Source organism: Papio anubis, chromosome 20 (assembly GCF_008728515.1).
Source record: "Papio anubis isolate 15944 chromosome 20, Panubis1.0, whole genome shotgun sequence".
Lineage (NCBI taxonomy): Eukaryota > Metazoa > Chordata > Mammalia > Primates > Cercopithecidae > Papio > Papio anubis.
In genome coordinates, this window is record NC_044995.1 from 8,396,315 (window position 1) to 8,409,450 (window position 13,136).

A 13,136-nucleotide genomic window follows, 5' to 3' on the forward strand; every position below is an offset into this window, starting at 1 on the left:
CAAGCGATCCACCCGCCTCGGCCTCCCTAAGTGCTGGGATTACAAGTGTGAGCCACCTCACCTGGCTCAATGACTGTTCTGAGTGGGTATCCCATTGGGTGTTCTGGAAGAAACAGGTTTTGGGAAGTACCGATAGGTGGGGGCTGGAGGGGATGTCCATGAACACTCCATTGGTTTTAGCAACTGCCCTTTTTTCCCCTGGTCCTGTAGAGTAGTTAGAGCTTGAGGCCTGCAGAGTCCACCGACTCAGGAGGGTGGTGTGGGGACATAAGGTCACCTACCTTGAAGTAGAGAGGAGTGTTGCTCTGGGGCTGTCTCCAGATGGTGAAAGTGAATCCTGCAATGAGCACCAGCGGTAGCATAGCAGCTGTGACGTAGATCGGCTCTCCAGAGAACAGGCGTTTGGGCCAATGGGCCAGTACCAGGCAGAGCATGGTCAGCAGGATAACTGGAAAAGGGTCAAGGTTGGGGAGAGCAGGTTCAACTCCAGAAGCTAAATAAGTGAAGATCTTGGGCCACGTCCTATCTCCCAAACCACACATATATATATATATGTGTGTGTGTGTGTGTGTGTGTCCCAGCCTCCCCAGTAAGGACTACAGGCACGTGCCAGCACAACCAAATAATGTTTATTTTTTTAGATGTATTTTCACTCTTGTTGCCCAGGATGGAGTGCAGTGGCACAATCTTGGCTCACTGCAACCTTTGCCTCCTGGGTTCAAGTGATTCTCCTGCCTCAGCCTCCCGAGTAGCTGGGATCACAGGTACCTGCCACCACACCCAGCTAATTTTTGTGTTTTTAGTAGAGATGGGGTTTCGCCATGTTGGCCAGGCTGGTCTCAAACTCCTGACCTTGTGATCCGCGCTCCCCTCGGCCTCCCCAAGTGCTGGGATTACAGGTGTGAGCCACTGCGCCCAACCTAATTTTTTGTATTTTTAGTAGAGACAGGGCTTCACCATGTTGGCCAGGCTGGTCTCAACTCCTGACCTCAAGTGATCCACTCACCTCAGACTTCCAAAGCGAGCCACCACACCCAGCCTAAACTTTTTATTTCATGTATGTATTTGTGTGTGCATATATGTGTGTGTGCATATATATATATGTGTGTGTGTGTATATATATATATGGTTTTTTGTTTTTTTGAGATGGGATCTCACCCCATTGCCCAGACTACAGTGCAGTGGTGTGATCTTGACTCACTGAAGCCTCGACTGCCCAGGCTCAAGCAGTCGCTCCTCCGCAGCCTCCCAAAGTGCTGGGATTTCATGTGTAAGCCACCGTGCCCGGCCAAAAGGGCCCCTACTAAGAAGGGCCACCATAAATTCAAGACTCCTCTCAACTACCAAAGCCACACACTCCCTACCCGGCCCGCTGCCCCTTCCTATCAGGTTCAAAACACCTCGCAGAGAAACGCCACTGCTCACCAAGCAGAAAGGCACATCCACAGGTGGTGCGGCCAGATCTCGGGGTGGGGATGGCGCTGACAGGGCTCCACAGACTCGTCGGAGTGCTGGACGCTTCAGGAACACGCTCTGGGGATTTCGCTTTGGGTACAGAATTCATCTCAACTACTTCCTCCTTCGGCTTCTCATTCTTGCTGAAATTCTGGTCTGGCTGGTACCTGAATCAGAGAGAGGAGGGCAAGACTAACCCATGTCCCTGTTCATCCAACATCAGAGAGCCTAATACACCCACAGTAGTTCCCACGTATCCGAGTTTCATCTACCCGTGTCCACTACAGCCCAAAAATAATACATGGAAAAGTCCAGCAGTAATTCGTAAGTTTTCTTTTCTTTTTTACTCACTCTGTCACCCAGGCTGGAGTGCAGTGGCACAATCTCAGCTCCCTGCAACCACCTCCGCCTCCCAGGTTCAAGCAATCTCCTGCCTCAGCCTCCTGAGTAGCTGGGATTACAGGAGACCACCATCACGCCCAGCTAATTTTTGTATTCTTAGTAGATACCAGGTTTCACCATGTTGGCCAAGCTGGTCTCAAACTCCTGACCTCAAGTGAGCCACCTGTCTCGGCCTCCCAAAGTTCAGGGATTACAGGCGAGAGCCATCGCGCCCCACCGTAATTCGTAAGTTTTCAATTGTGTGCAGCTTCAAGTAGCGGCATTCCACGCTCCCCACGCCCAGGATGTAAATCATCCTTTTGTCCAGTGTGTCCCTGCTGTGAACGCTACCGGCCGTGTTAAATCACTTTAGACATCTGAGTTATGGATAGGAAAATGATCATATATAGGGACTGGTACTATCCGCGGTTTCAGGCACGGGCTGAGGGTCTTGGAACGTGTCCTCCGTGGATAAGCAGGGGCTACTGTACTCCTCCCACTCCTGTATGTGTAGCAATGCACCGAGGGCCAGGAGGCAGGCAGAGAAGGGCTGGGAACCCCATCAATCTTCACGTATCTAGGACCCCAGTCTCACCTGAGGACAGGAACAGAAAAGGCCACCAAGGAGTAAGCAAGCATAGTCCCGATGGACGAGAGGTTCACAAGGTCACTGAGCTCAAACAGGAAAGCCATGATTGCTACAGTCAGGGCACAAAACCCGGTAAGTTCCAATGCTCTACAGCATTAGAGGGTGACTGTCGTTAACAACTTATAAGAGCTGGAAAAGCACTTTGGGAGGCTGAGGCAGGCAGATCACCTGAGGTCAGGAGTTCAAGACCATCCTGGCCAACATGGTGAAACCTCATCTCTAATACAAAAATTAGCCGGGCGTGGTAGCACGTGCCTGTAATCCCAGCTACTCCAGAGGCTCAGGCAGGAGAATTGCGTGGACCTGGGAGGCAGAGGTTGCAGTGAGCTGAGATCGTGCCACTGCACTACAGCCTGGGCTACAGAGGGAGATTCTGTCTCCAAAAAAAAAAAAAAAAAGAAAATGAGAGATGGAAAAATAGGTTTTCAGTGTTCCCAATGCAAGGAAATAATCAATGTTTGAAGTGATGGTTGTGGTATTACCTTGATTTGATTATTACATCTTGTATACATGTATGGAAATATCATACTGTACCCCATGAATATGTACAATTATTGTGTTAATTAATACTAGGAATGTGGCCAGGTGCGGGGGCTCATGCCTGTAATCTCAGCACTTAGGGAGGCCCAGGCGGGGGGACTGCTTGAGCCCAGAGGTTCCACATCAGCCTGGGCAACATAGTGAGACCCCCGCCTCTACAAAATTTAAATATTAGCTGGGTGTGGTGCCACTGTACACTGGCATAGGTGAGAGTGAGAGCTTGTCCCAACAACAACAAAAGTCAGATTATGTACATTTTCCTTAAATTTTTTTTCTTTCTTTTTTTTTTTTTTTTGAGACCGAGTCTCGCTCTGTTGCCCAGGCTGGAGTGCAGTGGCCGGATCTCGGCTCACTGCAAGCTCCGCCTCCCGGGTTCACACCATTCTCCTGCCTCAGCCTCCCGAGTAGCTGGGACTACAGGTGCCTGCCACCTCGCCCGGCTAGTTTTTTTTTTCTATTTTTTAGTAGAGACGGAGTTTCACCGTGTTAGTCAGGATGGTCTCGATCTCCTGACCTCATGATCCACCCGTCTTGGCCTCCCAAAGTGCTGGGATTACAGGCTTGAGCCAACGAGCCGGCCCTTTCTTTTCTTTAAAAACAGGAATCATCGTACCTCACTGCAGCCCTAACCTGCTGCACTCAAGCCATCCTCCCACCTCAACCTCCCGAGTAGCTGGGACTACAGGTGTACCACCACACCCAGCTAATTTTTTGTTTGTTTGTTTGAGATGGAGTCTCGCTCTGTTGCCCAGGCTGGAGTGCAGTGGCATGATCTCAGCTCACAGCAAGCTCCGCCTCCCACAGCCAGCTAATGGTTAAAAGTTTTTTTGCAGAGACAAAAAAATGATCTCAGGGTCTGGCTCTGTTGCCCAGGCTGGTCTCAAACTCCTGGGCTCAAGTGATTCTGCCTTGGCCTCCCAAAGTACGGGGGTTACAGGCATCAGCCACTGCACCCTGCCTTTATTTTATTTTTTATCTTATCTTATCTTATCTTAACTTATCTTATCTTATTTTATTTTATTTTGAGACAGGGTCTTGCTTTGTCACCCAGGCTGGAGTGCAGTGGCGTGACCTCGGCTCACTGCAGCCTCAACCTCCTGGGCTCAAGCGATCCTCCCACCTCAGCCTCCCAAAGTGCTGGGATTATAAGCATGAGCCACTGAGCCCAGTCCCATTTTCCTGTTAAACTTTTTATTAAATAAACTTTTGTAATAGACAAAAATTTTTTTTTTAATTAATGAATAATAATAAAAGTGAAAATGGATGGGCTGTAGGAGAGGATGAGGAACTAACGCATAGAAAACGGATGAAAGAAAGCCTGAATTCTGGGCCTTTACCTGCAACGGTCCCAGAAACGACAGTGGCCACCACAGGGGTGCTGGTGCGGGTGTGGATCTGGGCGAGTCCACGGAAAAGGAGCCCGTCCTCGGCCATCGAGTAGAGCACGCGAGGCATGGGGAACATGACACCCAGGAGGCTGCATGCAGGAGAAAACAGGAACACGCATGGGGACTCAGGAAGCAAGAGGGACTGGGGCTTCTGCTCCATCACCTCTATGGGTGAAGCGTCTCCTCCCTTTACGCAAGGCCCAGGACACCCGAGAACCAGACAGCAGACAGGGAGAGAGCGTCCAGCACTGACCTGGAGGACAGGGCACAGAGGGTGCCGATGGCCACAGCATATCTGATGGGGGCCCATCCAATGTGGACAAAAGCCTCCGGCAAGGCGTTCTCGGGACATATCAGGTAGTAGGGCACCATGAGGGTGAGCGCCGCTGAGACATCAAAATAGGCCAAGAAGCAGATGAAGATCGAGGTCACGATGCCCAAGGGGATGGAGCGGCGAGGGTAGAGGGCTTCTTCTCCTGCAGGACAGGGCCAGAAAAACGCACAGAAGCGAGGGTGAGAAACCCTCTTCCCTGTTCCCCATCCGAGAGCAGGGTAGCCTTTAATGAAACCCGTGCCCAGCGGCAGCCCAAACTGTGCCCAACCCCCGATGAGACAGAACGACCGTGTTACCTGTGGTGGCGATGCCATCAAAACCCACAAACGCAAAGAAACACGTGGCTGCTCCATGGAGAATCCCGCCAAAGCCAAAAGGCACAAACCCGCCAGAGCCCAGTGAGCCCAAGCTGCGGGGAGAGAAGGAACAAGAAACATTGGTAAGGTGTGCAGCTGTCTTTCTGGGACGACTCAGTTAACTCCAACTGCTCAGTTAATTCCACAAGCCCTGGACCTCCACTGCCTTCCCCACGCCCCGTCATCCGGCTCCGTCAGCCCAGATTCCCCCTGTTCCCACAATAGTCCAGGTTCTGCACCCCAGCCCCCACTCCTGTGTCCAAGGGGGCACCTCTGGCCAGTTGCAATGGCTCACGCCTATAATCCCAGCACTTTGGGAGGCTGAGTCAGGTGGATCTTGAGCCCAGAGGCTGAGACCAAAACCCCATCTCTACAAAAAATTAAAAACTTAGCTAGGTGCGGTGGTGCACACCTATAGTCCTAGCTACTCTAGATGATCGCTTGAGCCTGGGAGGCAGAGGCTGCAGTGAGCCATGATCATGCTAAAGCACTCCAGCCTGAGGGACAGAGCAAGACCCTGTTTCAAAAAATAAAAATAAATTTTAGGCTAGGAGCAGTGAGTGGTTCACACCTGTAATCCCAGCACTTTGAGAGGCTAAGGTGGGCAGATCACCTGAGGTCAGGAGTTTGAGACCAGCCTGGCCAACATGGCGAAACCCCATCTCTACTAAAAACAAACAAAAAAACCCCAAACAAATTGGCCAGGTGTGGTGGCAGGCACCTGTAATCCCAGATACTCAGGAGGCTGAAGCAGGAGAATCGCTTGAACCCGGGAGGCAGAGGTTGCAGTGAGCCGAGATTGTGCCACTGAACTTTAGCCTAGGCAACAGAGCGAGACTCTGTCTCAAAAAATAAAAATAAAAATAAATTTTAAAATAAAAAAACAGGCCAGGCACAGTGGCTCACACCTGAAATCCTAGCACTTTGGGAGGCAGAGGTGGGCAGATCACTTGAGGTCAGGAGTTCGAGACCAGCCTGGCCAACATGGTAAAACCCCATCTCTTATTAAAAATACAAAAATTAGCCGAGCGTGGTGGCAAGCGCCTGTAATCCTAGCTACTCGGAGGCTGAGGCAGGAGAATTGCTTGAACCCAGGAGGCAGAGGTTGCAGTGAGCCGAGATCGTGCCACTGCACTCCAGCCTGTGTGATAAGAGCGAGACTCCATTTTAAAAAAATAAATAAAATAATAAAATTTAAAAAAAATTTTTTTTTTTTTGAGATGGAGTCTCTGTCAGTGGTGCGATCTTGGCTCACTGCAACCTCTGCCTCCCAGTTAAAGCAATTCTCCTGCCTCAGCCTCCCAAGTAGCTGGGACTACAGGCATGTGCCACCACATCCAGCTAATTTTTTTTTTTTTTGTATTTTAGTAGAGACGGGGTTTCACCACGTTGCCCAGGCTGGTTGCGAACTCCTGAGCTCAGGCAGTCTGCCCACCTTGGTCTCCCAAAGTGCTGGCATTACAGGCGTGAGTCACCGCGCTCAGTCAAAGTTTTCAAACATTAGAAAAAAAAAAAACAGGCCGGGCGCGGTGGCTCACACCTGTAATCCCAGAACTTTGGGAGGCCGAGGTGGGCAGATCACAAGGTCAGGAGATCGAGACCATCCTGGCTAACATGGTGAAACCCTGTCTCTACTGAAAACACAAACAATTAGCTGGGCGTGGTGGTGGGCACCTGTAGTCCCAGCTACTGGGGAGGCTGAGGCAGGAGAATGGCGTGAACCCGGGAGGCAGTGAGCCAAGATCACGCCACTGCGCTCTGGCCTGGGCGACTGCACAGTGGCCTGGGCGACAGAGCAAGACTCTGTTTCAAATAAATAAATAAATAAATAAATAAATATAAATAAATAAATATAAGTAAATATAAATTAAAATAAAAATTAAAAAAATAATTTAAAAAAAACACACACACAGTGTGCCCTCACCTGTGGGTGTCGTTGGACCCCAGCCCGGCCCGTTTGTAGTCGGCGTCTGTGAGCTGCCAGTTGTGCAGATCTCCCTTGATGAAGCCGGAGACGACGACGCAGCTCAGAACCAAGAGGTTCACACCTGTGAAGACTTTGGAAACCCAGACTGACTCCCGAGCTCCCAGAGCCAGCACTCCTGTAGCGAACATGGAACATCCGGAATAAGTAAGCCCACGGAGACAGAAGGCAGATCCGTGGTCGCCAGGGGCCAAAGGGAATGAGGAACGACTGCCTAAGGGGTGCAGGGTTTCCCGCAGGGGTGACGAAAACCCTTCCCAACTAGGTGGAAGTAGCGGCTGCACAATGTTATGAATGTACTAAATCCCACTGAACTGCAGGTTTCAAAATGGTTCATTTCAGGCCGGGCACGGCGGCTCAAGCCTGTAATCCCAGCACTTTGGGAGGCCGAGGCGGGCGGATCCCGAGGTCAGGAGATGGAGACCATCCTGGCTAACACGGTGTAACCCCGTCTCTACTAAAAATACAAAAAATTAGCTGGGCTTGGTGGCACGCACCTGTTGTCCCAGCTACTCAGGAGGCTGAGGCACGAGAATCACTTGAACCCAGGAGGTGGAGGTTGCAGTGAGCTGAGACTGCACCACTGCACTCCAGCCTGGGCAACAGAGCAAGACTCAGTCTCGGAAAAAAAACAAAAAACAAAAAACTAAAAACTAAACTAAAAATAAAAAATGAAATAAAATGATTGATTTTAGTGTGGAGTCCCAGTTACCTGGGAGGCTGAGACGGGAGGATCACTTGAGCTCACTTGAGCCCAGGAGTCCGAGGCTGCAGTGAGCCATGATTGTGTCAGTGCATTTCAGCCTGGGAAACAGAGAGACTCTGCCTTAAAAAAAAAAAAAAAAAAAAAACTGTTCTAAGTAGAGAGGAAGAAACTTCTCTAAGTTAGTGGTTCTCAGCTTCTGATTGTCCTAATTTGGGGCTGGGTACCCCTGGCATCCCATGGGTAGAGGTCAGGGATGCTGCTCAATGCCCTGTAATGCACAGGGTGGCCCCCGTGACAAAGAATCACGTGCCCCAGGTTGTTAATGCCACCGTGTGGAAACAGTGGTCCCAGTCTTACCTGCCTGTGATTCCCATCATAGGTTCTTCCTTCTGGTTTTCTAATACCCACCACTGTTGCCTCCTCCCCCAAGCCTTTCCCACCCTCTTCCTCCTCCATGCCCCCTCACCCCATCTTATCTCTGACCCCCGCCTCACCAGTGAGGACCAACACCAGGCCCAGCGCAAAAAAGTCTGGATACTTGGCCAGAACTTGAGGCATGTGCAGAGAAATGGCCTGCAGGGCAGGGGAGATGCGATTCCCGATCAGGCTGTCAAACGCAAAACTCCAGGCCTTGGCCACGCTGGCGGCACCTGCAGCGGCAGAAGGAGGAACGTGCATTTATGAACATGTGCTGAACCCTGACCATGTGCCATGCGCGATCTTGGCTCACTGCAACCTCCGCCTCCCGGGTTCAAGTGATTCTTCTGCCTCAGCCTCCCAAGTAGCTGGGATTACAGGCACTTGCCACCACGCCCAACTAATTTTTGTATTTTTAGTACAGATGGGGTTTCATCATGTTGGCCACTCTGGTCTCGAACTCCTGACCTCAAGTAATCCACCCACTTCAGCCTCCCAAAGTGCTGCAATTACAGACGTGAGTCACTGCACCCAGCCAGGGATAAATCATTTTTAAAAGAAAAAGGGAAAAGAAAAATACCTAATCTCAAAAAAAGTCTTTTGATGGGATGGGGAGGAGTAGTAGAAAAAGAAAAAGAAAATAGGCCAGGCGTGGTGGCTCATGCCTGTGAGAGGCCGAGGCAGGCGGATCACCTGAGGTCAGGATTTCGAGACCAACCTGGCCAACATGGCAAAACCCTGCCTCTACTAAAAATACAAAAATTAGCTGGGCTTAGTGGTGCATGCCTGTAATCCCAGCTACTTGGAAGGCTGAGGCAGGAGAATCGCTTGAACCTGGGAGGTGGGGGTTGCAGTGAGCTGAGATCACGCCACTGCACTCTAGCCTGAGTGACAGAGTAAACCTCCATCTCAAAAAAAAAAAAAAAAATGGTGGGGGAATGAGTTTGTGGCACGCATCTCCCCCAAATCTACATGAACTCTATCCCGTACATCCCGCAGTTCCCATCTCCTCTTATTGTTCAATCCCGGAAGGGAAGCAGAATGAGACTGCGTAAAGGACATCTGGGCCTTTTCCTGCCACCATTAGCCACCCTCCCTCCCACAAGGTGGATAAACAAAGCGAGTCTGAAGGCCACCATGGCTCCCCCAGCTCCCCCCTCCCTATGCAGATCCTAATTCCTTTGTGTTTCCCACACCTCCCTCCATGCCCCATCATCTCACCAATGACGTAGGAGAGTAAGAGGTTCCAGCCAGTAATGAAAACCACCAGTTGACCCACTGTGATGTAAGTGTAGAGATAGGCGGAACCGGAGCATGGCACCCGGGCCCCAAACTCCGCATAGCAGAGTCCAGACAACATAGAAGTCAGGGCCGCCACCAAGAAGCAGATGACGATGGCCGGTCCAGCTTTCTCTTTGGCCACTTCTCCAGCTAGGACATACATGCCCGCTCCCAGGGTGCTGCCCACACCCAAGGCCACCAGATCCAGGGTCTTCAGACAACGAGACAAACGATGCTCAGAGACCCCCTGGCCCAGCTGCAGGGGCCGGCTGCGCATCAGCTTCCCACCAAATTGGCGAATATTCTGCCAGACCATCTGAGATGGAGTTGAGGAGGGCGCTAAGATCTGCAGAGAACACAAGACAGAAGGCCACTCAGACGGAAAGCCGCGAAGAGTATTTGTACCACTTTGGCCCTGGGAATCAGGTTTAGAACCAGCTCCTCTGAACAGTGCAGTTCTGGGAAGAGCAGGTAGTGAAAAACATTCTGGGCAAATCATCCATCTCTGAACCTCGCGGCCTTCAAATGTAAACACGAACTTTAATACTTTTCAAAGTACTTTTCAAAGTTACATGGCTGGGCGGGGTGGCTCACGCCTGTAAATCCCAGCACTTTGGGAGCCCGAGGTGGGAGGATTGCTTGAGCCAAGGAGTTCGACACCAGCCTAGGCAACATAGTGAGACCCCCATCTCAAGGAAAAAAAAAACTAAAAGTTACTGGAAGGGTTTCTTCTTTAAAGAGATGCAAACAAAAGCTTCCAGTATGGTGGCAGCACACAAGACATAGGAGCTGTGTAACTGATATAATTGGAGTTAATTGGCTGGGAGCAGTAGCTCACGCCTGTAATCTCAGCACTTGGGGAGGCTGAGGCGAGTGGATCACTTGAGGTCAGGAGTTTGAGAACAGCCTGACCAACATGGTGAAACTCCGTCTCTACTAAAAATACAAAAATTAGCCAGGCGCAGTGGCACACGACTGTAATTCCAGCTACTCAGGAGGCTGAGACAGGAGAATTGCTTGAACCTGGGAGGCGGAGGTTGTGGTGAGCCGAGACCATGCCACCGCACTTCAGCCTGGGTGACAGAGTGAGATTCCGCCTCAAAAAAAGAAAAAAAAAAAAAAAAAAGAGAAGAGATGAGGTGAGGGAAGGGAAGGGGAGAAAGAGAGTGAGAGAGAGAGAGAGAGAGAGAAAGAGAAAGAAAGAAAGAAAGAAAGAAAGAAAGAAAGAAAGAAAGAAAGAAAGAAAGAAAGAAAGAAAGAAAGAAAAGAAAGAAAGAAAGAGAGAGAAAAGGAAAGGAAGAAAGAAAGAAAAGCAAGTCACAAGAAGACAAATACTATATGATTCTACTTGCAAGAGGAATCTGGAGTAGTGAAACTCGGAGACACAAAGCTGGCTACCAAGGGCTGGCGGAGAGGGATGGAACAGAGAGATGTTTAATGGACATAGTTTTCAGTTTTGCAACATGAAAAACTTCTGGATTTTGCTGCAAACTTAAAACTGCTCTGAAAACAATAGTTGCAGACTAGGTGCAGCGACTCATGCCAGTAATCCCAGCACTGTGGGAGGCTGAGGTGGGTGGATCGCTTGAGATCAGGAGTTTGATACCAGCCTGAGCAACATAGTGAGACCCTGTCTCTACAAAAATAAGTAATTTTTTAAATTAGCCGGGCGTGGTGGTGCATGCCTGTAGTTCCAGCGACTGGGGAGGCTGAGGCAAGAGGATTTCTTGAACCAAGGGGGTGGAGGCCGCATTGGGTAGTGATAGCACCACTGCATTCCAGCATAGGCAGTAGGGCAAGGCCTTCTCTCAAAAAATAAATGAACAAAGAAAATACAAAGTCAAAATGGCTAAGCCAGGCACAGTGATGACCCTGTACTCCCAGCTATTCAGGAGCCTGAGGTGGGAGGATGGATGGGGCCCAGGAGTTTGTGGTCAGCTTAGGCAAGACCTTATCTCAAATAAATAAATAAATAAATAAATAAAATAAAATAAAATAAAAATAAAATAAAATAAAATAATAAAATAAAATAAAAAATAAAGAAAAAATGGAAAAGGTGGTAAATTTTTTTTTTAGACGGAGTCTCCTCTGTTGCCCAGGCCGAAGTGCAGTAGCACAGTCTCGGGTCACTGCAACCTCCGCATCCTGGGTTCAAGCAACTCTCCTGCCTCAGCCTCCCGGTTATTTTTATATTATGTGTTTTCTACCACAATTTTTTAAATGCTGCCGATAATACAGCCGGCCTCAGAGAATTTCTGGGTGGTCGTACAGAAATCACCGATGGAAGGCTGAAATCACTCTCGCATCCCGCAGAGCCCCTGCGTAAGGCTGAACCCAGGAAACGGGTCTCAAGTCTCTGGACACGCATGCAAGCCCAGCGCAATCCCTGCTCACATCCACAGCTCCAAGCTCCTCGGATTCTCATCTGAAAAGTGGGTATCTCCGCAGTCCGCCCAGGGGGCCAGGCTGATGCAACAGCGCGCGCGCATTGCAGAGGCCTCCTTCCGGGACCCCGAACCGTATGGCCCGCGGTCGACAGAGGAGGGGGACACCCAAGATTTTACCAGACTACTTGCGACGACCGAGGAGCCCTGGATCCGAGGCAATGAGGCTCACTGCAAGCAGACGTGAGCTGGAGCTGCGGGATCTTTAAAATGGCAGCGGGAAACGCTGAGACCCTATGAAGTCCTGCGCCGGCAGGGTGGGACTGATAGGGCCGGCCGGGTGGGCGTATCTGTAGTGATGCAATCAGGCGTTACTTTTTTTTTTTTTTTTTTTTGGGTAGGGGGAGACAGGGTCTCTCTGTCGACCAGGCTGGGAATGCAGTGGTACAAACACGGTTCATTGCAACCTCTACCTTGTGGGCTCAAGCTATCCTCCCACGTCACCACCTCAGCCTCTGGGACCACAGGTGCGCCCACACGCACAGATAATTTTTTTACTTTTTGTAGAGATGGGGGGGTCCTCATATGTTGCCCAGGCTGATCTCAAACTTTCTGGCCACCAGCAATCCTCCCGCCTTGGCCTCCCAAAGTGATGGCATTACAAGCGTGAGCCACCATGCCCTGCTGACTTTGATGTTTCTGTAGTTCCCAGCAAGGGGTGATTCTAAGATGTTTGTTTATTTATTTTTACTATTATTATTTTATTTTTTGAGACAGAGTTTCACTCTTGTCGCCCAGGCTGGGATGCGGTGACACAATCTCAGCCTCCAGGTTCAAGCGATTCTCCTGCCTCAGCCTCCCAAGTATCTAGGATTATAGGCACCTGCCACCACACCCAGCTAATTTTTGTATTTTCAGTAGAGACGGGGTTTCACCATGTTGGTCAGGCTGGTCTCAAACTTCTGACCTCAGGTGAATGCACCTGCCTCAGCCTCCCAAAGTGCTGGGATTACAGGCGTGAGCCACCGCGCCTGGCCATTTTAACCATTTTTACATGTAGTGTTTGGTGGCATTAAGTACATTCACATTGTTGTACGACCATCACCACCGTCCACCTCCCAAGCTGGTTTCATCTGGCAAAACTGAAACTCTACTCACTGACTCCCTTTTCTCCTCTCCCTGCAGTCCCTGGCAACCACCGTTCAACTTTCTGTCTGTGTGAATTCGACAACTCTAGGCTCTTCATATAAGTAGAATCATA

General features: G+C 50.1%; 1 protein-coding gene across 1 annotated transcript; it reads right to left on the bottom strand.

The window, feature by feature from the left end:
- Positions 1–178: 178 nt before the first annotated feature.
- LOC101020790 (cationic amino acid transporter 3-like) lies at positions 179–10,401 on the bottom strand. The gene is made up of 9 exons (XM_031659273.1): positions 9,432–10,401; positions 8,288–8,443; positions 7,028–7,205; positions 5,044–5,156; positions 4,667–4,889; positions 4,363–4,502; positions 2,432–2,534; positions 1,426–1,622; positions 179–448 (listed from the first exon to the last, which is right to left on the bottom strand). Exons 1-9 carry the CDS (start codon positions 9,988–9,990, stop codon positions 216–218), a joined length of 1,902 nt encoding a protein of 633 aa, XP_031515133.1. The 5' UTR covers positions 9,991–10,401; the 3' UTR covers positions 179–215.
- Between the last annotated feature and the right edge of the window lie 2,735 nt (positions 10,402–13,136).

Excerpts from the sequence above, each read along its gene's own strand:
- LOC101020790 (XM_031659273.1), bottom strand. The coding sequence starts at position 9,990 with ATGATTTGCCCAGAATGTTTTTCACTACCTGCTCTTCCCAGAACTGCA. Across the intron at positions 8,444-9,431 it reads CTTACTCTCCTACGTCATTG|GTGCCGCCAGCGTGGCCAAG; the intron begins GTGAGATGATGG and ends CTGCCGCTGCAG. Across the intron at positions 4,503-4,666 it reads CTCTGTGCCCTGTCCTCCAG|CCTCCTGGGTGTCATGTTCC; the intron begins GTCAGTGCTGGA and ends TCCTGCATGCAG.